The 22,374-nt window shown below is 42.4% G+C and overlaps 1 protein-coding gene across 7 annotated transcripts in view; it reads left to right on the forward strand.

Annotated features, from left to right (window-relative positions):
• The window catches only part of EML6 (EMAP like 6), a 200,594-nt gene that overhangs the window by 105,477 nt on the left and 72,743 nt on the right, over window positions 1-22,374 (forward strand). For all 7 annotated transcript variants that reach the window (XR_012800914.1, XM_075595954.1, XM_075595949.1 and 4 more), the window contains 7 exons: window positions 6,072-6,190; window positions 11,568-11,754; window positions 13,004-13,109; window positions 14,516-14,609; window positions 15,987-16,087; window positions 19,626-19,828; window positions 20,553-20,664. Coding sequence is in view for 6 of the 7 variants with exons in the window: in XM_075595954.1 (XP_075452069.1) it covers window positions 6,072-6,190; window positions 11,568-11,754; window positions 13,004-13,109; window positions 14,516-14,609; window positions 15,987-16,087; window positions 19,626-19,828; window positions 20,553-20,664 (922 nt within the window). In the remaining variant the exon portion in view is untranslated. The remainder of the gene's footprint in view (window positions 1-6,071; window positions 6,191-11,567; window positions 11,755-13,003; window positions 13,110-14,515; window positions 14,610-15,986; window positions 16,088-19,625; window positions 19,829-20,552; window positions 20,665-22,374) is intronic.

A 22,374-nucleotide genomic window follows, 5' to 3' on the forward strand; every position in this document is an offset into this window, starting at 1 on the left:
AATGATCAACATTGCAGTTGTTTAGCTGTCTGGAAATGGTCATCACTAAAGTGATTTAACTGTCTAAAAAGGAAAACCCAATGTGCACTGGTATTTTTAAGTAGTGTTTTCAAACAAAGTGCAACAAAGACTAACACACCAACGTCTTTTGTTGTGTATTGATTGTTTGCAGAGGTGTCAACCTCCAAGGATCAAAAAGGAAAGGATCACTGCGGAAAGCGTGAAAAGGCTCATAAAAAAGATAACATAGCAGATATATTTTAAAGACGAGTAGCTCCCAATTGCACGACTAGTGCAAAAATAAGTTGTATAAAAAAACAAATCCACTATTTTTTGCATAGCTCCTAACAAACCTTAACCCTGAAAAGAAAAATGTTCCTCATTTTCAAATAAACCAGGCAGAAAAATATTTGCCTTATGCATACGTCCAATTTTTTTTTAAAGAAGCCAATTGCATTGTACTGTATTTGTTTCTAAATGATAATTTCTGTGAGTTGAGATTTTAAAAGGGGCAGTTCCAGTTAGCAGGCAAAATAAATAGCTTCCTTAAAAACGGTTTTATCACCCTTTGGCCAGGATTCATCAGGCTTTCATTATGAGTATGAAGCTTCGTTATCGGCCATTGACATGTATTGCCGTTAACGCGGGATCATACCCTGATATCCTTTATTGGAGCTTGTTTAATCTCTTTACAGTGAAAATATCACTTCTTTGTAAAAAACTGAATTAAACAAAAAGGGCACCGGAGCACTGTACATTAAATCTTATCAGGCACTTACCTTCCTTACCTGTGAGTCATTTCAGCATCATGGCTCTTAAAGCAGCAATTCCCACAGAATATGCGTTCAACTCATAATAATGTTAGTATCTTAAATTTAAAAAAAAAAATGTTTTCAATGTTAAATATCAATGTGTTCTTAATTGTTATCGTTTGAGGTTACCATGGTAACTTTGGACTGTGTTAGGCTCTGGGAGGAGCTCCATTTTGATCTCCCGCACACTTAATATTTGAACTGCTCATATCTCCTGCACAAAGCATCAGATTTTAAAACAAAAAAGTCCCCTGAAAGGGCAAGGTGGGTTTTTTTCCCTTCTATTTAAATATAAAAAAAACACGCAAAAAATATATATAATAATAATAATCATTGTTGATCAGAGCGACTGCTGCTTTAAGAACAACCAATGGCAAAAAGGAAACGGGTGGCAATTAACTTGGGGAGGACGAGTTTTTTTACTGCTTTGAAAGAACTTACAAAAAGGTTGTGTGCAGCACCTGGTTACAAGGAAAACCTAAAGAAAATGTGCAAATATGAATGAAAATATACGTTAAAAAATATGAGTGTGAGACCATTTCTGTGCAGTAGTTTTGAATAAAGCATCCTGGAGACAGATTTCATTTTATCTGAGCAGTTCCAATCTTTATTCTTCTGAGGCAAAAGCTTCATACGGGCGTATAGAATGTGGTTATTGAGCGGAGCATTTACAGTATACTGTATCATGGTAGCTAGGTGGTAACAGTTCTGACATATACACAGTCAAGCTACCTCTTATATCCTCTATCTGATTGCTATCCAATTATCCTTCCTTTACATTTCCTGAGTCCATCATTAATGTTAGAACAATATTTCTTTACATTTTTATCTTATTATCAATCTTTGCTCTGATTTACAAAACTCCCTTGTTCTATTATTGATTAACTACTGTCTAATCTATAGGATTAACAGTGTTCGGAGTCCCTAAAACCAATCTTTATTATACTGTACATGTTCTGTTATAAATTAACTGTTTCCAACTCCTCTTACATTCCACACTCATGAGTTTATACTATTCATCTCGGCAAATCTTAAAGATACCAAGTTTTATACAAAATGGAAGTTAATAAGAGCAGGTGAATTCTGGTTCACATGTTATCTTATCTACAAAATGTAAAAAAATATATTTAAAATTACTAACACGTGTTAAAAAAACAAAAACCACACAGTTGTCTTATTTAAATTTGGCCACCAATAATTCACGTTGGTCTAAAGTTGAACTGACCATCTACTGTAATATAAACTACCCCTGTAGGGTCAGAGGTCAGTATCCAACATGCTGTAAAACCACTTTCCAGTGCTGGAGAAGAGCTCCGCCAAGTGAATGGAAGCAGATCTTTTTTTTGTGACTGTACGGCATACCGACACCTACCGTCACCTTTTTCTCTTACCTTTTCCTCATCTCCAGCGGCATCTTTTTGTTACGACGCGTTGCCATGGCAAATGACTCTGCGACGTCACATGGTGCCGTGTTGCCGTGACATCATGCAGTGTCACGTTGCCATGACAACGCGCCATCACATCACACTGCGACAGAGATGAAGAACAGGAGAAGGTAAGAGGCCGGGTACCGGCACCTTTTATATTACATAAAAAAAGCACTGAATGGAAGTAAAACCTTCTCTAGCACAGTTCTGTATCTTCCAAGCATATTGACTATCAGCCTGAGGAGTCAGTGAAAGATTACATTCTACGACCTGAAGAGGTTAATCAGACTGGAAGACTGTAGGGTCTATTTATAAAGTCTTCCAGCTGCTAATCTGCATCAAATTTGGGACAGCCATTCCGAACCAGATTTGTCAAAGGAAAAGAATCCCATTGCTCTTAATGGAACATTTCTTCTGATAAAACGTTCTTTTGCAGCACTGTAGAGATATTTTGACAAATACACTCCTGGTTGAATGGTTAGTTTAGGAAGGATTTTTTTGACAATTTAGCACATTTCAGACACAAATATTTAATTTATTTAATAGATGTTCAACACAAAGTAATCTAATATAGGATAAAACATAATAATAATTTACTCTAGGACAACAAAGGACAACCATGATGGCATTTTATGTTTCTGCCCTGTCAGCATATTTTCTTTATACTGTACTTTCACTTAATTGGTAGGAACAGTCACCTTTCTAATTAGAGTAAAAGCTTGGGTTTTCATTTTCTCTGCAGTAAGCATTCATTCATAGCTGCAATGGTACTGTAGTTAATATATTTTCTGCTCCTCTCTGCTCTCCATTGTACTGTACAGCGGTCTTAATTCACTGCTTCCAAGTTGAATTTTATCCTAACTAGAGCTCATGTAGCTCACTCATTAGATTGTCTCATGTTTGCACCACCCCACACTTCAGTGGAGTGAACTGTTTTTGCATTGTGTGCCACAATGACCCCAGTTTATATGGTTTAGTTGCAGAATAATCCAATTTGATTATTAACAGTTATTGTAAATCAGATTTAAAAATGTGTGTGTGTGTGTGTGTGTCGAGCACGCACATTTTAAGTGAAACTTCTTTGTGTTTTGTCACTGTTTTGTCACAGAAATTGTATTTGTGATTGTGATGTTTTTAATTAAAAATCAAAAATGCAGGTGCGCGGCACACACTCCGTTTTACCTATTTGCACTTCTGTATGTAGAGTAACTGAATTCCTCATGTGTTTGTTTGTGTGTGTCTCTGTGTGTGTTTGTGTGTGTATGTGTGTCTGTGTGTGTGTGTGTGTGTATCTCTCTGTGTGTCTGTGTGAGTGTGTGTGCTGTGTCTGTGTGTGTGCTGCATCTGCGCATGCGTGTGGCGCCGGCGACTACTGCGCAGGCGTGCCCAGCTGCCAGTTACTGCGCAGGCGCACCGAGCCGGCACCCACTGCGCAGGCGTGCCCAACCAATGGCAACGACTCCTGCGCATGCGCGCCGACCGCGGGAGGCCTCTGCATGTGCGCCGAGCTGCCAACACTGATGGCCTCTTCTGCCAGCAGTGACTTCACCTCCGTGGTTGCACTTCCATCACCATGAAGGGGATTTACTCCAAGGGAAATTTTCATTTGGTAGGTGCCAGCAAAGAAGTTTCACTTCAAAATACAAAATGAAACACCTAATGACTACTACATTTATAATTGCATGTAAAATTACAGTGTTCTTAAATATAATAGTAAATTCCTATTATGTTAAATGTAATATAGCATGTTCACAGTACACTGAACTCACATCATCAGTTATCTAGCCTTCAAGCTAGTCACAGCTACCAGTAAGTGACACAGAACCATGGGAGAGAAGCACAGCTCTTACACCTCACCTACACCTCGGCAGATAAGGACCACTTGTCCCACCGAGTGTGCCCATTTTCCTATCTGCTGTAAAACCTCTGACCCTATTTGATCCTTGGCGTAAGCAGTGTCATATTAGCGTTCATTAAACTGAGATGGGGATGCTTAGACTGAGGACTATTGCACTTACTGTTCCATTCAGGTCAATGGAAGTTTATGTGCAATGGTTATCCTGATTTCCACTGTTGCAGTTTTATGAATAACCCTCCATTGATTCTAACAGACACTAGATAAAATGCATCATATTTGCTTCAAATTGCCCGGACATGTAAACAAACCCCTAAATCTTAAATTACTTGTATAGTTATTTGTGTATTAAATCATCAAGTGGCAATAGTCTACAAAGTTACAGTTCAGTTATTTCATATAATATTGGATACGGATCTCAAGCTATTGTTATGTAATTTATCAATTTATAAATTATTAAAGACTTACAAAGGGCTATATTCGACTATTTTGCAAGCATTTATAACCTCTGTACCGTATATATTTGCATTATCTTAACCGACAAGCGAGTTTCAGAGTGAAAAACTGCACTTTGCTAACTAGGAAACTACAGTAGTATGAAATTACCATGAGCAAAGATTCTAAGGGCCACATCAAACCCATCACAGGCTACATCTGACCCGCGGGGCTGCCAGTGAGAGAGCCCTGCACTGCATAAATAATAAAAAAATTAAATCATAAGTCTTTAAAGAAAAGAACTATCACTTTATTATGATTAAATCTGTGTTTTCGTTCCTATTTCTTCCTACGTACTATAAAACTACAGAACCTCAAGAAAAAGATGCCTATATAGCAAGCATATATATCTTTATAATGAAAAAGCAATAAAACACACAAATAGTATCATTGTAAAACAAAGTGATTGCCTGAATAATGGATGCTGTTGCAGTGAAGCCTGTTTGGGGGGTTCCCCTAGCGATCTTCTCTGGCATCCTTCCTTGGTTTCTGGGAGTGTGAAGGGAAACAGGAGCCAATGTATTACCGCAGCACTGTGCTCCGCTGAAGCGCTGGTCCTCTGGGCGGCACTCATTGCTGGGGCTGTAGCTGCTGCGGTTGGCGTCCTCCTAGTTCTCCGATCCACCCGGAAGTGGAGTGGAGGATATCCTGTTCCTCCAACTGCTCTAATCCATTCGCTGGGGCAGTCCCATGTGTGCAGTCCCTCCTGCTAAGGATTCTGGGACTTGTAGTCCTGCTGCTGTATATGCGGAGCCATTCCAAGATGGCCGCTGCACTCCCGATACTGCGCATGCGCGCGGCACTGCACATGCGTGCCTTGCAAACATGGCCGCCTCCACACTCCCGATCGCGCGGAGCTCCGGCCGGACCACCCAACACTTTCCTCCTCACCAGAGGTAAGGAGGGGGACTTTGCTACATACTATGTGTGTTTTATAGCTCTTTCATCATAAAGATATCTATGCTTGCTATATATGCGCCCCTCTTTTTCTTTTTCTTCAGGTTTTGCTTTGTAGGATTGGGTATCCTAACACTGGGCAGTAACCATAGCAAGTCACTCTAATTGGATAGGACATTTTTTTATAACTTTGCTACACTGCACTTTAACTAGTAGAGCCAATTTCCTTTGTGGAGGATTGGCTGCTATCGCCTATAATATCGCCAGGAAGATTTTGCCTTTGTAATACATTACACTCTGGTGACACCATACATTGATCATTACTGTTTGGTTCATGTCATAATATATTCACTTTGCACAGCAGGCTTGCTACACATATAGTTGCTGTTCACACTGTTATAGTGGTTATTATCGCAGTCACCAACCAACACTTCAATACACTCACCTTTCGTTTCACTGCCCTTCCCCTCCCCCCTGGATGCAATTTCTTAATTGTCAGTTCATCTTCAGTTTAGTGAACGCAGGGGACGGATTCGCTGCCCCTTTCTCCTTGACAAGTAACTCACTATGACTTATCATTTTTAGGTTTACAAAGAAGATCTACCTCAGCTGAAACAGCAAAATAAAAAGACTCAACTTTCGTTGCCTTCCCTTAAAAGAGAAAAAGCACCAGAAGAGAGCCTAAAACTAAAATTTGTACATGGGTAACTATCCAACCATCTTTCTTTCCTCTTCTGTTTAGTTGTGGGCTTGTAACATTTTATTACAAGAAGCTGTAAATCTATTTCCACTTTTTTTTTATAGCAGTTCTATTAGTATTAACAGTCACAGACACTATGTAGGCCTTATTCGTAATCCACCGAAGCCGCCAATCCGGTCGTTTTTAGCTGTAATTCCCCATTGACTTTGAAATGGCCCAATTATGTGACCTCTCTTTCCTGAATTCGCAAAGCTCCCTTGTGCCAGACCCGATCATTTTGAAATACCTTTTCTGTAATTACCCTCTCTCCACCGTTGCAGGATTCTGTCACACACAGATATGTTGAGTTAAGAAGTACATTCTCACGTAAACTCTTATTCATCCTACCGGCAGCTCAGTGCTTCCCAGTCAGGCCAGGCCATACTTTGTGAATACCCAGCCGTATTCCACTTACACATAAGCTATCTTTATACAGGTGTGTTTGCTGATTTATCGGTTATACCGAAAACTTGGTTGAGAATCCATGTCCCAAAACTGGAACAACCTACCGGAGACTCACTGCCGCCACCAGTCTAAATTCTTTCAAAACTAAAGCTGTCTGACATTTTAATCTGGTCTGTAACTGTTACATACGCCTATAATATATATTATCTCTAACTGTGCATGCAATATCTTGTATTTAATGTTTTCCCTGTTCACTTATGTAACTATATATTTGTAAGCATGTTTATTATTTGTCATCTTAACTCTATGCCCAGGACATACTTGAAAACGAGAGGTAACTCTCAATGTATTACTTCCTGGTAAAACATTTTATAAATAAATAACTGTATGAGGTTTTTCAAAATCCGTCCTGGGTTTTCTGTGTCCGGACCGGGATTTTGCTCTAGCTTGCCCTCTGTGGCAGGATCCTCCATCTTTGCTCCTAGCAGCTTCCCTTAAAAGGACAGCCCTGTAAGCACGAAGTTGCTGAGCAAAGTTTCAGTTCATGCTGAGTACATGCAACGCACTTATCTTTTGTCTTCCTCGTTACCAGACCCGGCCACATTCCTCAAACACACCTGTCTTCCACCTGCCTCGACCTCACCGACTACGCAACTCTTCTGCCAGCCCTGACCTTCGGCTTACGACTCACTACTCTATCAGGACTCTGTCCCACTGCTCAGGTTGGTTCTTTCATATTCCTACCTCAGCACTGCGGGTCTATTTCCTGCTTGAGACGAGCATCGTTACATTTTGCTCGGCCCAAACATGGACCCCGCTGAGGTAGGACGAGCCGTTAACCTGCAAGGACAATACTTGGGGGATTTGAGCAACGCCTCGCCCTACACGATCAACAACTGGCACAGGTGTGTGAAGCGGTGCGGGACTTAGTTACCCACTTTGGTACCCATCAGCCGGCCTTGAAGGCTGCAGATGCAGTTCCAATGCCACTTCCATTCTCTCCTGCGATCAGAGAGCCTTGGATCCTGACTCCTCTACGGTATGGGGGGGACCCTATGGCATGCAGGGGATTCCTTAATCAATGCTCTATCCAATTTGAATTACAACCGTCCATGTTCACCACGCACCGAGCCCAGGTGGCCTACATCATTTCTCTTCTCACTGACGAGGCACTGGCTTTGGCCTCCCCACTCTGGGAGGGGTAATTGTCCCTTATCAGTGACTCCCCTGCTTTCATCCGTACGTTCAAATTGGTGTTTGACACTCCTGGACGTGTATCTTCCGCTTCATCTTCACTCCTGTGGATTCGTCAGTGAACTCACACGGTAGGCCAATACGCCATTGAGTTTCGTAACCTTTCGGCTGAGGCCGGGTAGAATAATGAAGCTCATGTAGCGGCCTTTTGGAAGGGACTCTCGGAGCACTTAAAAGATGAGCTAACCTGTCGGGACATCCCTAAGGACCTTGAGGAGTTAATTTCTCTTGGCATACGGATCGATCTCAGAATGCAGGAACGCCTGTCGGAAGTGCTGTGCTGTTAGGAGCCTGAAGACTCAGTTGGCCCCAAATTTAATTTCTCTGTCTCGTCCAGATGACGAGCCTATGCAGATGGGTACTACCATACTGTCAGAACAGGAGAGAAGCAGGAGGCGTACCTTGGGATTGTGCCTGTATTGTGGGTCCCAGGAACACCGTATCCGTGACTGCCCGATCGTCGCGGGCCAGGAAAACGTTGGTGTCCAGTGACGTTGAAAGAACATTCGCTGGACATCGCTACCATCCCTCTTCCCTCTGTGCCTTCCTGGATTCTTCTACCGGTTTCCCTCTCATAGGGTTCGGTCTCAGTCTCTACTCAGGCGTTCATGGATTCCGGAGCAGCCGGTAACTTCCTCGATTTTTTTGTCCGCCAAAAAAAACATGCAATTCTCTTTCACTCTTTAGAGATTCCGTTAGAGATTGCGTCGATCAACAGAAGACCCCTAGGACCCCGTACCATCATCCAAGAGTCCCTTCCCCTGGTAGTGAACATCGGAGTTCTACATAAGGAGCTACTCCCTTTCATGGTAATAAACACCCTCTCAGCACCTACAGTATAGTATTAGGTCTCCCTTGGGCAAGTGACCACCTGGAGCCAGCGATGTCATGGGACTTGCTTGTCTGTACGTCGTCCCAGCTCTGACATACCACTATCATCTGTATCTCTCTCTAATCGCCTTACCCTCGCACACCAGGATTTTGGGGACGTTTTTAAGAAGAAGCAAACCGAGGTGATACCACCGCATCAGGCATTCAATTACCCAATCTACTTGTTTCCAGGAGCCATTCCACCATCTTAGACTATTTCGGCAGTTTCTTCTACTCTTCCATCGTTCACCTCCATATCTGGAAGTCCTGCGGCGAAATACAAGGTCCTGGCGCTCAAGTCTCTCTAGAGGAGGATTCATGCCAACGTAATTAATGCCTCCCTTCAGCAGAAGGATCACGCGGATAAGTGTCGGCGGCCAGCCCCGCAGTTCCAGGTTGCAGATCTCATATGGTTATCTACCAGGAACATCTGTCTGAAGAGTCCTTCCTTGAAGCTCGAGCCCAGGTTCATAGGTCCCTACAAGATTGCGAAACAAGTAAACCCGGTCACGTTTAAATTGGAGTTACCAGATACCCTAAAGATTCCGCCAGTCTTTCATGGGTCTCTCCTAAAGGCGGTGGCCTGCAACAACTCCTCTTCTGCTCCCACCCTCCCAGGCCCGATTCCAGTACATGGCCAAGTGGAGTATGTAACTCTTCGGATCCTGGATTCCCATAGGTCTCGAGGCAGTCTCCAGTACCTGGTACCTTGGAGGGGATACGGTCCAGAGGAGAATTCTTGGGTGAAGGCTAGTGATGTCCACGTTTCCTCCTTGATACAAGGTTTCCACCGGAGGTTCCCCAACAAGCCCGGGTTAAGTCGTCCGGAGATCGATTCTGAAGGGAAGGTACTATGAGGTTTTGCAAAATCCGTCCCGGGTTTTCTGAGTCCGGACCAGGATTTTGCTCTAGCTCGCCCTCTGTGGCAGGATCCTCCATTTTTGATCCTGGCAGCTTCCTTTAAAAGGACTGCCCTGCAAGCAGGAAGTTGCTGAGCAAAGTTTCAGTTCATGCTGAGTACATGCAACGCACTTACCTTTTTGTCTTCCTCATTACCAGACCCGGCTACGTACCTCGACCACCCCTGTCTTCCCCCTGCCTCGACCTCTGCATTTTTACCGACTACGCAACTCTGCTGCCAGCCCTGACCTTCGGCTTACGACTCACTACTCTATCAGTACTCTGTCCCTCGACTCAGGTCGGTTCTTTCATATTCCTACCTCAGCCCTACGGGTCCGTTTCCTGTTTGGGACGAGCATTGTTACACCATGAGGACAAGGCCAAAAAACAACTGCTTGAGCACGACTCATTGTTCAGGCTTTTCTTTTACTGTACCTCTTTTTCGATACCTTATTTATGCAATGAAATCCAGTGTGGAATGGAACTGGGACAACTCACTGGTGCAGTATTCCTAGATTTTGCAAAGGCTTTTGATACTGTTGATCATGCTATCCTGCTTAACAAACTCCAGAGCTCTGGAATAGGGAAGCATGCTTTAAACTGGTTTCAGTCCTACCTATCAGGTAGATCCCAACATGTGTCCATCTCAGGCTCTAACTCCAACCCCCTGGATATCACCTGTGGTGTCCCGCAAGGCTCTGTTCTGGGGCCCCTTCTCAGTGTTCATCAATGATCTTCCCACAGCTTGTAAGGAAGCCTCAATACACATGTATGCTGATAACACAATCCTATATGCACACAGCCATAGCCTCTCTGACCTTCAACACATACTTCAGTCTGACTTTTTGAGACTCGAAAACTGGATTTCCCAAAACAAACTGTTTTTAAACACTGACAAGACTGTAACAATGGTATTTGGGATCAAGAATTTTTTTTTAAAGCTTCCAGCGACTGAGCTCCAGATTAGAACCAATGCTAACACCACCCTAACCCCTGTCACTAGTTTTAAATACCTGGGCATATGGTTTGGCTCCCACTTAACATTCAGGATGCACATTGATACCCTGACAACCAAGACCTACAGTATTCCAAACTAGGGGTCATTTACAGGAACAAATCCTCCCTAAGTCTCCTGGTCAGAAAGCGTATCGCACAGCAGATGCTAATGCCAATTATTGACTATGGAGACATAGTATATGGCTCGGCACCTCAAACCCACCTTAGCAAACTTCACAGCTTCTACAATTCAATTTGCCGTTTTGTTCTCCAATGCAACTATAACACACATCACTGCGAAATGCTCAAAGAACTAGATTGGTCATCACTCGAGTCTAGGTGCAAAGTTCACATTTCCTGTCTTGCCTTCAAATTCTTTCTGGGCAAGCTACCCATCTATCTGAACAAGCTCCTCACCCTACCACATGCAGCACTTATCATCTGAGATCAGACTCCAAAAGACTGGTCATGGTCCCAAGGCTCAACAAAGTATCCGGCCGTTCCTCCTTCTCTTACCGTGCACCCCAAAACTGGAACAACCTACCAGAGACTCTTACATCCACCACCAGTCTAAATTCTTTCAAATCTAAGGCTGTCTCACATTTTAATCTGGTCTGTAACTGTTGCATACGCCCATAATATATATTATCTTTAACTGTGCATGCAATGTCTTGTATATAAAGTATAACCCTGTTCATTTATGCAACTGTATTTGTAACCATGTATTATTTGTCTTAACTCTGTGCCCAGGACATACTTGAAAACGAGAGGTAACTCTCAATGTATTACTTCCTGGTAAAATATTTTATAAATAAATAATTTATATACTTGAGTTTGAAACATTCTGATACATCCACCCTACCCTCTTTTTTTCATAGTACAGTATATGTCTGTTTTTATATCTCACCTTTTTGTAGCTACCGAGGCTATGACTGCAGAAACAACTTATTCTACACCCAGACCGGTGAGGTTGTTTATCACGTAGCAGCAGTTGCAGTCATTTACAATGGGCAGCAGCACTCCCAAAGACTCTACCTTGGTCATGATGATGATATCATGAGCCTGGCCATCCATCCAGTGAAAGATTATGTAGCTACGGGTCAGGTATGGATTAATTTTTTACTTGTTTTAAAAAGCAGCAGCCAGAACGGAATTGTCTAGCTTTCTTCCAACGAGAAAGTAAAGCAGAATGTGTACAATTTGGGGCACAAATGACAAGAGGCAAATAAAGGGACCAATGTAATATGTACAAATAGAAGATAGAAAGGAACACACCCCTTGCATGGGACTTGAATCAGAAACCAACAGAGGAGCTTCAGTAAGCTCTGGTAAGGGGTATCGAAGCTTTATCCCGTGTTAACTGCCATTCAAGTGAATACTGCATATAAACAAACTTAAAGGACATTTGCCTTTAGAAAAATATAATTAAATCCCCCCCCCCCCCCCTTTAGGTGAGAAGCAGGGGGTCTGGAGCTGAGCTCCTTTACTTTAACCTCCCGGGAACCACCTGCACCCCAAGCTACGTACATCTAAAGGTGATGGTGGTTTCCATTCCCAGGTCATGCAGGACAATAGGACGCCACAAGGGATGATGGTGCACCTTCCTATTGGCCTTTAAATAGACATTTTCTGTGCCTAGCCGGGGCTGCTACCAGCCTCTTCTGATGTAAGTATCTCAGGAAGCACTGGGTCCTTGCAGCTGAAATCAACAGCTCTGAAGACCTCTTGCTACCAACCTAGTAAAAAAACAAACCCAGCAAAAGCACGATCTCTTCTAATAGTAATGGAAGAAAAAGCTCTACTTCTAGTCTTTTCAGAAGATGTTCGTGTGTTTTAGGAAGAAGGGAGAAACGCAACGGTTCAGGTCCAACATGGAAATGTTATCACTTTCAATCAATTTCATCACTTCATCCATTTCATCAATGAAAAATGCACAAGCTCAGCCCACACAAACACATTCACTGAATCATGCAAGCAGTATTGATACTATTGTTAACTTAAGTGGATGCAAAATTGTTTCCATTAAATGCATTCTGAAATGAAAAATAAAAAGAAGCTATTTAAACATGTCGCGTACCACACTGAAGGAGTGGGGCCCGGGTGGGAAAGTGTGGGGTGGCCATCTCCTCGTCCCATACGCCCTGACAGCCGGAAACAGAAGCCGCATCAGGTAATTGCTCCGAAGAGCAGTCCACGTGATGCGGTAGTGTGGGAGGCTCCGTGGCCATGGAGGTGGCCCGACCCTCCGGCACTGAAGGGATTCATCTCAAATCAGCAGGAGAAAATAAAACCATGGTTAGCAGGTACTGTACGAGGTTGTAAACACATAGTGATGCAGAGCATGTTGCTTTAGATTGGAAGAGATGCAGCCATCCATGTGTGGGACACACAGACACTCAAATGCTTATCCCTGCTGAAAGGACAACATCAAAGGGGAGTAAGTGCCTTGGATTTTTCAGGTAAGCGAGTCATTTTATAACTTAAGACATCATAATATTCATGATTTATATCCTTGAGTTGATATCATTGTTGTGCAACCTCTGTAGTTTATTTAAAAAAAGAACACTTTGAACATAAGTCCCTAGTGGCCAACATTTGAAATCTCTTTTCAGGGAGAATTTGGGAGAAATAACGTGGCTCTCTTTGTCTTCCATTGGCTTACATGGAGTTGAGAACATTTTTTGATTGACAAAGTAGAACATGAAACATGTTCAGCTAATGTTCCTAGAGTCAAGCTGATAACATAGCAATAGATCATTTGTATGCCCAAGTCCAACATTTCTTTGTTAACTTTTATTCATTAGCATACTGGTGACTTGGGCCCATATTTACTAAAAGATGCAATCCCAAAACGACGCTGGAAGATGACTTATGGAATAGCACCACTTGGTAAATATGGCCCTTAATCCCTCCAAAATGGAAAGGTATATAAAGTTACAGTAGCATGGTTTACCTATAATACAGAGGCAATACTTAACCGTTTATGATTAGAGGGGCTAAGACTAAGGCCTTGGGCATGGTCAGCGCTTAGGCGCTGAGGCGTGCTGCTGCTCGGCACTGAGCCCCTGCAGCCGCAATGAGAGCGGCTATAGCAGGGGCTCGCGCACGCCTGCGGAAGCGTGTGTCTTAAGAAATCTTTCGTTTCTTCGCTTGCCGGAGCGCAGGGCCGGTCACGTGAGCGGTTCGCCCAATGAGGGCGAACCAGCTCTGTGATGTCACTGGCCCGCCCCCAGGCACGCCCACGGACGGCGCGCGCCCTAAGGCCAGGGAAAGCACCCGCTTTCCCTCAGCCTCAGCGCGCCTCCGCACGGCTTCAGTCTGTATGGACTAAGCCTTAGGTGCTGTATATCACCACTTCCTCGAATCAGTTAAACACTTTAGCTTCTCTCTTCCCCAGTTTTTCTACAAGTCACACTTTCATAATGTAGGAAGAACAAATACTGTAATTAAGAAGTAATGTCTCCAAAATAGCATGCTGTGTGACAAGTTAATGGTTTCCAGCTGCTAGGTAAATGCCAAAGCGCAGCTTAAGTGCAGGATGCAGAGCTGGTGGGGTGCAACCTTGTACACATGAATCTAACAAAAAAAAGGGTGACAAAGCTTCAATAACGGGTATCTATCTGAGCTTCGTGAACCCCCCCACCAAGAAAGAGAATAATGTTTCTATTTTTACACGTGTGTGTTAACTATATAATCCTCATTTCACACATTTCTGTAAAATCCACATGTTAATCAATCATTATTTCAGATATCCAGTTGGATCATAAATGGGGCAGTTTTCCATAAACCTATTTCCTTTGTTTAATCCGTCGCCCTTTATTTTCTAACAGAGACAGAATTTGGCTAATGGATCTTTGTCTTGCAGCTGATGGTAAATGTTTGGTGTCTGTTGGTTTGGATGACAACCACACCATTGTGCTCTGGGATTGGAAAAAGGGAGAAAAAATGTCAACAACAAGGTAGGCCACAGGTTTTCAGATTGAAATCTTGTCCACGCTCCAGAGACGTTCTATCTTTTTGGATGTTCTTGTTGGATAGGAGAGCGACCTGCAGCTGTATCGGGTTTTGCATAGCAAACATTGCTGCTTTATAATGGAAGCAGGCTTTTGGTAAACGGCTATCTTTATTATCATGCATAATTATACTATTGTCTCTGGAGAGATAACAAAGACAAGAACAAATACAAATGTATGCAGGTTGTGATATGTTTGTACACCAACATGAAAGGGTTCCGTAGATATTGTTTTACTTTAGTTTTCAGTGTCTCAAAAGTGTCGACGTGTTCTAGTCTAGTGTTAAGTTGAGGTGTCACAATGTGTATGAAGACCTTCCAGGTTTGTTATTTCAAATTTGCAACCTTCAGAATAAATTGTTTTATTCGGAAGGCAATGGGGGAGATGTATCAGCGCAAAGAAAGTGCAAATAGAAGTTTGTTTTGATGCATTGCTCCATTTTCTGCTCGGATATACGTCAAATGTATGAGTGTTTATTGCATGTGATTCAAATTGATAGCAAGAATAGTTTACGCCACCCGAGAGCAGACTTATTTGTTTTAACGCAAATACAAGATACAAAAGTGATGCAGGGGAACGCAGAGTTTGCTGCATCTCATTATAACCTGTGTATAATATAACTCCTCCATAACTTTTTTACCTTTACTTTTTTTTTAGAAATCTTTGGCCCAGAGCACTAAGATCTGTTAACTCAAGGAAAATAACATCAGGGTACCTAAATTAGTAACATACGTTTTTTTCCCTGAGTTTAATGCGTATCCACAAAGGTAATTTACATTCAAAAATAGCCTTTGTTTAAGTATTTAGCATAGCCTTAATGTCAGGGTAAATTAGTTCTGTTATAACAAGAGGGTCTGTCACTTTTAGGCATGACCTTAAAAAAACGTCAGGATAAATCCCTGCGATAACCTGAACAGCCTTCAGTGAATATGCGATGTTGGGAGGGGGGGGGGGGACGCCTCTTTTGCGTACTAACTTAACGTTATTTTAGGTTAATGTTAGGTTAATGTTTGGTTAAACAACCTGACAGAGCTTAGTGCATTTGGGCCTTTTGTGCGTAGATAATTCTTCATAATATGGTGAAATCTCCGCATTTGTATGGCATCCATTTTTGGACAATTCTACATTGCAAAAATCATAGTTTAATGAATAGGCCTCTAAAGTGCTTTATCAGTAGACATCTAAGATAAGAATGTCATATTATGAACTTTCTTATAATTTATTAATGCCTTACTTAGGATGCTTAACCAAAGCCTCAAACATGGTTGAGTAATGTGTATTTTTGTAACATTGCGTTCATGTCTTTCACAATTTGTTCCACAGAGGGCACAAGGATAACATTTTTGTTGTGAAATGTAACCCACATCATGTTGACAAGCTGGTGACTGTTGGAATAAAGCACATCAAATTTTGGCAGCAAACAGGTACTGTTAGTATTTAAAAACAAGACACACAAATAGTAGTGCTAAAGTAATTACTAATAATAAAAAAAAATGTATATGTGAGAATATATTAATGTAGTGAATATTAATAATTGTGATAGTGTAACAAGTGAAAAAATAGTGATTAATAAATTGCAATACCTTGAAAATCACAGTGATAAAAAAAACACAATATATAGTGAAAGTGGAATAAGTCCCAAAAGGTTCCAATCAGTTCCACAAGATGGTTTTGAGGAGAAGAAAATCCAGTTTTTGACAAGCGAATCCCTTGGAGCACACGGCACCTCCATAGCGTGACTCTGTGTGAAAATAGGGAATTTATTGTCAAAAAGAGAGAAGCACGGTCTTTAGGACCTACACTAAAAAGAGCATGTTAGAGACATTTTCTCTAACATGCTCTTGTGAGTGTAGGTCCTAAAAACCGTGCTTCTCTCTTTTAAGCGATAAATCCTATATTTTCACACAGTCACGCTATGGAGCTCGCGCTTCCTTTTGTTTACTGTTCGCATTTATTTTACTTTTAATTGAAGTGCTGTTTGACTTCCATTCTAGACTGTAATCATGTTTTTTCACTATCCATGAATCCTACTTTTCCCCAAAACAATAGCACGTCCATTCTAACTGTGAGGTGCTTCAGCAAACCAATCCCACATAACATTAATCCTGGTATTGAAGGTTGTTTTCGCGCATTACATATGAAGTGTCGCACAGATGTCAAACCAACGATTTGATGAAAAGTCGGCATTTGTCTTAATGCGTCGCTGATCATTTGCCAATTTTTGATAGTTGATTACTTAGACTTTTTGACAGTATGGTTAATGATGTACCTCATGGGCCCCTTGGTTCCGACATGCTGGTATATCTCCGTACTTAGATTAAAATCGCTGTGATGTATACTATGTTAAGACTGATGTATAATATATTGTCTATTTACAAATGCTGTACTCCCTCCTCTGCTCCCCCCCCCCCCCCAATGATTTTACCCAATTGTATGCATCAATGTACCCATTCCCTTTTGTTTTGTGTATACTCCCCCCCAATAACCCTGCAAAATGATTAATAAACATTTAAGTAATAAAAAAAAGGACGTATACCTCAAGGTACCTAGATCCCCTTTTCCAACGAAACAATACTGTAGGATTTGACATCACCCTAATATCTAATTAGACATTTTAGCTGCTGGAATGTGTAGTCAAATTCAATATTTACATAATAGCATGTTATCTTAGGAGCCTTTACTTTAATATCGGTCTCTTTCAAGCAAAGTAGTACGGTACTTAAAATAATTTTTATGTGAAACACAGTAAACCTCTTTCTTTTCTAAATGCACCAAATGCCTTCGCTGACATACAGTAACTGCTGGTGTTTTGAGCATCTTTATTTGAGATTGTCACAAATATATAATTTTACATTTGCAAATACGACTAGGCCATACATTGCCAATGCTGCTCTCTGTTGCTTTACAAATAGTGAGCTGGGATAAGCCCTGCAGTATTGGCTAAGGCCCCGCTCCCTCAGTCAGCGCGCCCGCACTGCAGACAGGCAGCGCGCTGACAGGCACAGACCGCGATATGCGGTCTGTAGGGAGCGGGAGCGGGGCGGGAGGGGGGTGGGAGTGGGAGGGGGTGGAAGTGGGAGGGGGGGTGTGGTTTGAGCGGAGGGACCCGCTACTCCCCCTCCTCCCTCCACGGGCTCGGGCTCGGTCTCCCGGGCTGCAGGAGGGAGCTGCTGCGGGCTGCTGGAAGGTAAGCAGCTCCCTCCCCCTTCCCCCACAAATGCCCTCCTCACACGCTGATACACACACACACACACACACACACACACCACCCCCTACCTTGTGTAGGAAGCTGTCTGACAGCTCCCGCTCCCGCCGCTGATAGGCTCATCAGCGCACCACGTGACGCGTCACCGCTCGGGATCACAATTTTCTTGCATCCCCTGGCGGCTGACGCGTCACAGGACGTTGTGAGCCGTGCAGCGAGGGGGGACTGGTACCGGCTCAGAAGGATTCCCCTGCTAGTGGGGAACGCTCACGCGGCCGCCCGCGTTGCCGGGCGCAGCGGGTCCCAGCTCGTAGCTGCATTTACAAAACTTTTTTTTTTTTGAAGTTTGGGGGAGATCCATAATACTACATTTATTGGAATTATTTCTAATCAAATTGCATATATTCATGTGCAGAAATAGCCAATACACAGCTTCTAGGAGTAGGCAATGTTTATGTAGCCAGATTGAAGTAGTAGATGGAAGTAGTAAGGAGCACTCACATGCAGCCGAGTAGTGCCTGAGAGTTTCAGTTAGTAAGGACTGCTGCAGGACACAAGGGGGCCTATGCAGAGAGCAGCGCTATTTCGAAATTCGCCATTTTTTGGAGAAAATCGCGCAGAAAGCAGCAGAAAATGGCGAGTTCCGAAAAACGCGCCAATTTTTCTTTTCTAGTTATAAAACTCGCCTCGCGGCTGGCGAGAACCTCAATCTCACCAGTTTTAAAAATATCCGTATGCAGAGAGGCGCGAACGGCATCTAGCGGCTGTTCGCGCCAATAAAATGGCGCGATTGTCTCCGTTTTGCCTCGCCAAAAAAAACTGCCGCTCGCGGCCATTGCAAAGGGAAAAAAAAAGGCGCGAATTTGTTTTAACACATTTCTGAAGCGCGCATCTCGCCAATTTAAACTCGCCACACGCATCCATGTTAAACATAGCAGAATTCGCACTTTTCTGCATATGGAGATTAAAACTCTCCAAAAAAGCTACTTTTTAATAAATTCGCCAATTTTAAAATTCGCTGCTCTCTGCATAGGCCCCTATGTCTTTTAAGCATGTCAGGAACCGGGTGGTTCATGGAGCTGAAAATGACGCGTTTCCGCTCCGGAGGCCTCCCTGTGCCCTCGAAATTAGATTGTAAGTCCTGCCGAGCAGGGACTCCTCAAACAAACACACATTTCAAACTAGTATAGTAGTATTACACCTAGAAAATGCTATTGCTGTCCACTAATGCCCTGCCTGGGTTAAAAGCTCTCTGCTTCACATTGGCCTCTCTACTGCTCCTGCCAGGGCATTATTGCCCAGCAATGTTTGCAGTAATGCCCTTAATTAAGTAGACCATACAGGAAAACGTTACATTTAAGTGCATTAAAAAGGTAATTAAACTAATTGAGTTACAGAGTCCTTGCCCAACAGAGCTAGAACAGCCAATTTCAATTGGAGCAATAAAATGTGTGCGTATTTCCTCCTGCTTTGGCATTTTGGACAATACGGAGGTCATAGAATACTAGAAAATTGCCAAAATGTTCCAGATTGAGGCATTTTAGCCATATCACACGGATTTGCAGCGCGAGAATGAAATCCCTTCAAAACAGCTTTTTCTCGCACAGTTTTGAAATGCGAAAAGGGCACTTTCTGCACGGATATACACTTATCGCAGCTCCTAGAACATTCCCCCAAGTATCCATGAAGCAGTGGCTTTATTGAAGTCTTTCTCTAAAAAATGATGTCTGTAATAATCTATCATTTCTTATTGGCAGGGGGTGGATTTACAGCGAAACGAGGGACGTTTGGCAGTGTTGGAAAACTAGAGACAATGTTGTGTGTTTCATATGGACGTGCAGAAGACCTCGTTTTTTCAGGAGCAGCCACTGGAGATATTTATATTTGGAAAGATGTCCTGCTACTTAAAACGATTAAAGCCCATGACGGGCCTGTGTTTGCCATGTACGCATTGGATAAGGTGATAAAAAAATTCTGTTCATATATGATGATTGGGCAGAGTTCAGGTAGCAGTACTGTTTCTGGAAAAATATATCTTCGTTGAGGGTTGTGATTACTTTTTAATGAACCAATATAAAAGTTGCCATAATGGCTGTTGGCTACTTTTGGGTGCCTGCATTGGAAACCATAAGCTATTCTCAAGTCACATGCATTTCAATGCGACCTGACTGCATATATTCGGATGAGCATGTTTAGCTAGCAACCACCTCACACTGATGAGACCGAAATTTCAAAACAGCTGTCTGTGAGAAGGCTTCCTGGCTATGCACTTCTATAACCCAGGCTGTGCTGAAAATCTTTGTTAACACGGCAGGTATAAGCTCATAAGGGTCCATGTTAAAATGGATGAAAAGTAAAGAGTGACGCACTATGCTCATTTGCATGTCATTACCCAGAAACCCTGGCTGCAGTGGAAGCACTGTTTGCTAAGCGAGAATAGGGAAAGACAGGGTTGCAGACCTGTCTGACACATGCAAATGCACCACAAGTGGCATTTGTTTTTTTACAATATATTTTTAAGATTTCCCTTTTTTTAACTAAGTGGGATATGTACTCAAATGAAACTAATGTATGCTACAACTGTATTTTAGAAGATGTATACAATATTTATGCTTGAACAAGAAAGGGGGTAGTCTTTCTAAAATAAATCACTTTGTTGTCTCTCTTGTTCTGTTTTTACACAGGGCTTTGTTACAGGGGGCAAGGATGGAGTGGTAGAACTTTGGGATGATATGTTTGAGAGGTGCTTAAAGACGTATGCCATCAAAAGAGTAGCACTCTCTCCTAGTTCAAAAGGTAACATATTGTTGTTTAGTATCGAAAAGAAATGTTGATTTTTAAAGATGCAGTCCCTATACTCTAGTCTTGGAGGCCTTTTCATTAAACTTCGAGAATTTACTTTCCGAGCGGTAAAGAGCAATATCGCTGGGAAACAGCCCTCTTGAGCATACCACGTCATGACATCACGACGACGCGTAGTCATGGCAACAGATGTCATGGCAACAGATGTCATGGCAACATGGTACGGCGCATTGTCATGGTATCACATGACACTGCATTGTCATAGCGGCATATGACACTGCGTTGTCATGGAAATGCTGCGTCATCTAACGTTGCAGCGCCATGACTATGCGACGCCTTCATGCAGAAAAGAAGACACACACAGTCCTGCAAACAAATTGTCTCCCCAAAAATTGCCACTCTAGACTATAGCCTTCTCAGCCACGTGGGCATTCTGCCCCTCCGTATGTATACCATATTATATATATACAGACACATATATATATACATGTATATACAGACAAATATATATATATATATATACATGTAGAGGTATCAGTACCGTGTTAGCCGAGCTTCAATAATCAAAAAATAAATAGATGATACCGTTCTGTGGCTAACGAAATGCTTTTATTTGTGCGAGCTTTCGAGATACACTGATCTCTTCTTCCGGCGATGTTACAATTAATGAAGCAAGGATAACTTGAAAACAGTGTCTCTTGGAATGTTATCTGTGCTTCTCCTTCCCCCGGTGTGGACATGCAAATGAGCACACATTTCCCAGAATCCCTTGCTGCAGTGGAAGTGCTGTATGCTGGGTGATAATGGGGAAAGGCGGGGTTGCAGACCTGCCTAAGACATGCAGATGAGCATACAGCTATATTTGCATATTTGCTTTCCTGTGGAGGGTTTTTGTCACTTTTTTTACTCACCATAACTTAACTCAGTACTATGGTTTAGCCTATCCCATAGCCTCTCTTGCATTCCCAGTAAAATCAACCCCACACTGATGAGACCCATCAAGGTCGAAACAGCTGTCTGTGGGTGGGTTTTTGGGTATGCACCTTAACCCTGGCTGGGCTCAAAGCTGTGACCATGCAGCAAGCTTAAGCCTATAGGGAACCATGTTAAAAATGGTTATTGAGGCAAAAAGTGACACTGTGTGCTCATTTGCATGTCATTTCCCAGAATCCCTTGCTGCAGTGGAAGTGCTGTATGCTGGGTGATAATGGGGAAAGGCAGGGTTGCAGACCTGCCTAAGACATGCAGATGAGCATACAGCTATATTTGCATATATATGTATATATATATATATATATATATATATATAAAGATCCTTACATCATATATACACGCAGACCCCATTCATACATCATATATACACACACACAACATACATCATATATACACACACACAACATGTATCATATATACACACACCCCATCCATACATCCTATATGTATACACACACAGACACGCACCATCCATGCATCATATACACACCCATCCTCCATCCATTCATCATATACACACACACACACACACACCATCAATGTATCATACACACACACACAACACACCATCCATACATAATTTATACATCATATATTCACACCCCATTCATACGTCATATATACACCATATATGTATACACACACACAGACACACACCATCCATGCATCATATACACTCTCACACACTATCCATGCATCATACACACACAC

Source organism: Ascaphus truei, chromosome 4 (assembly GCF_040206685.1).
Source record: "Ascaphus truei isolate aAscTru1 chromosome 4, aAscTru1.hap1, whole genome shotgun sequence".
Lineage (NCBI taxonomy): Eukaryota > Metazoa > Chordata > Amphibia > Anura > Ascaphidae > Ascaphus > Ascaphus truei.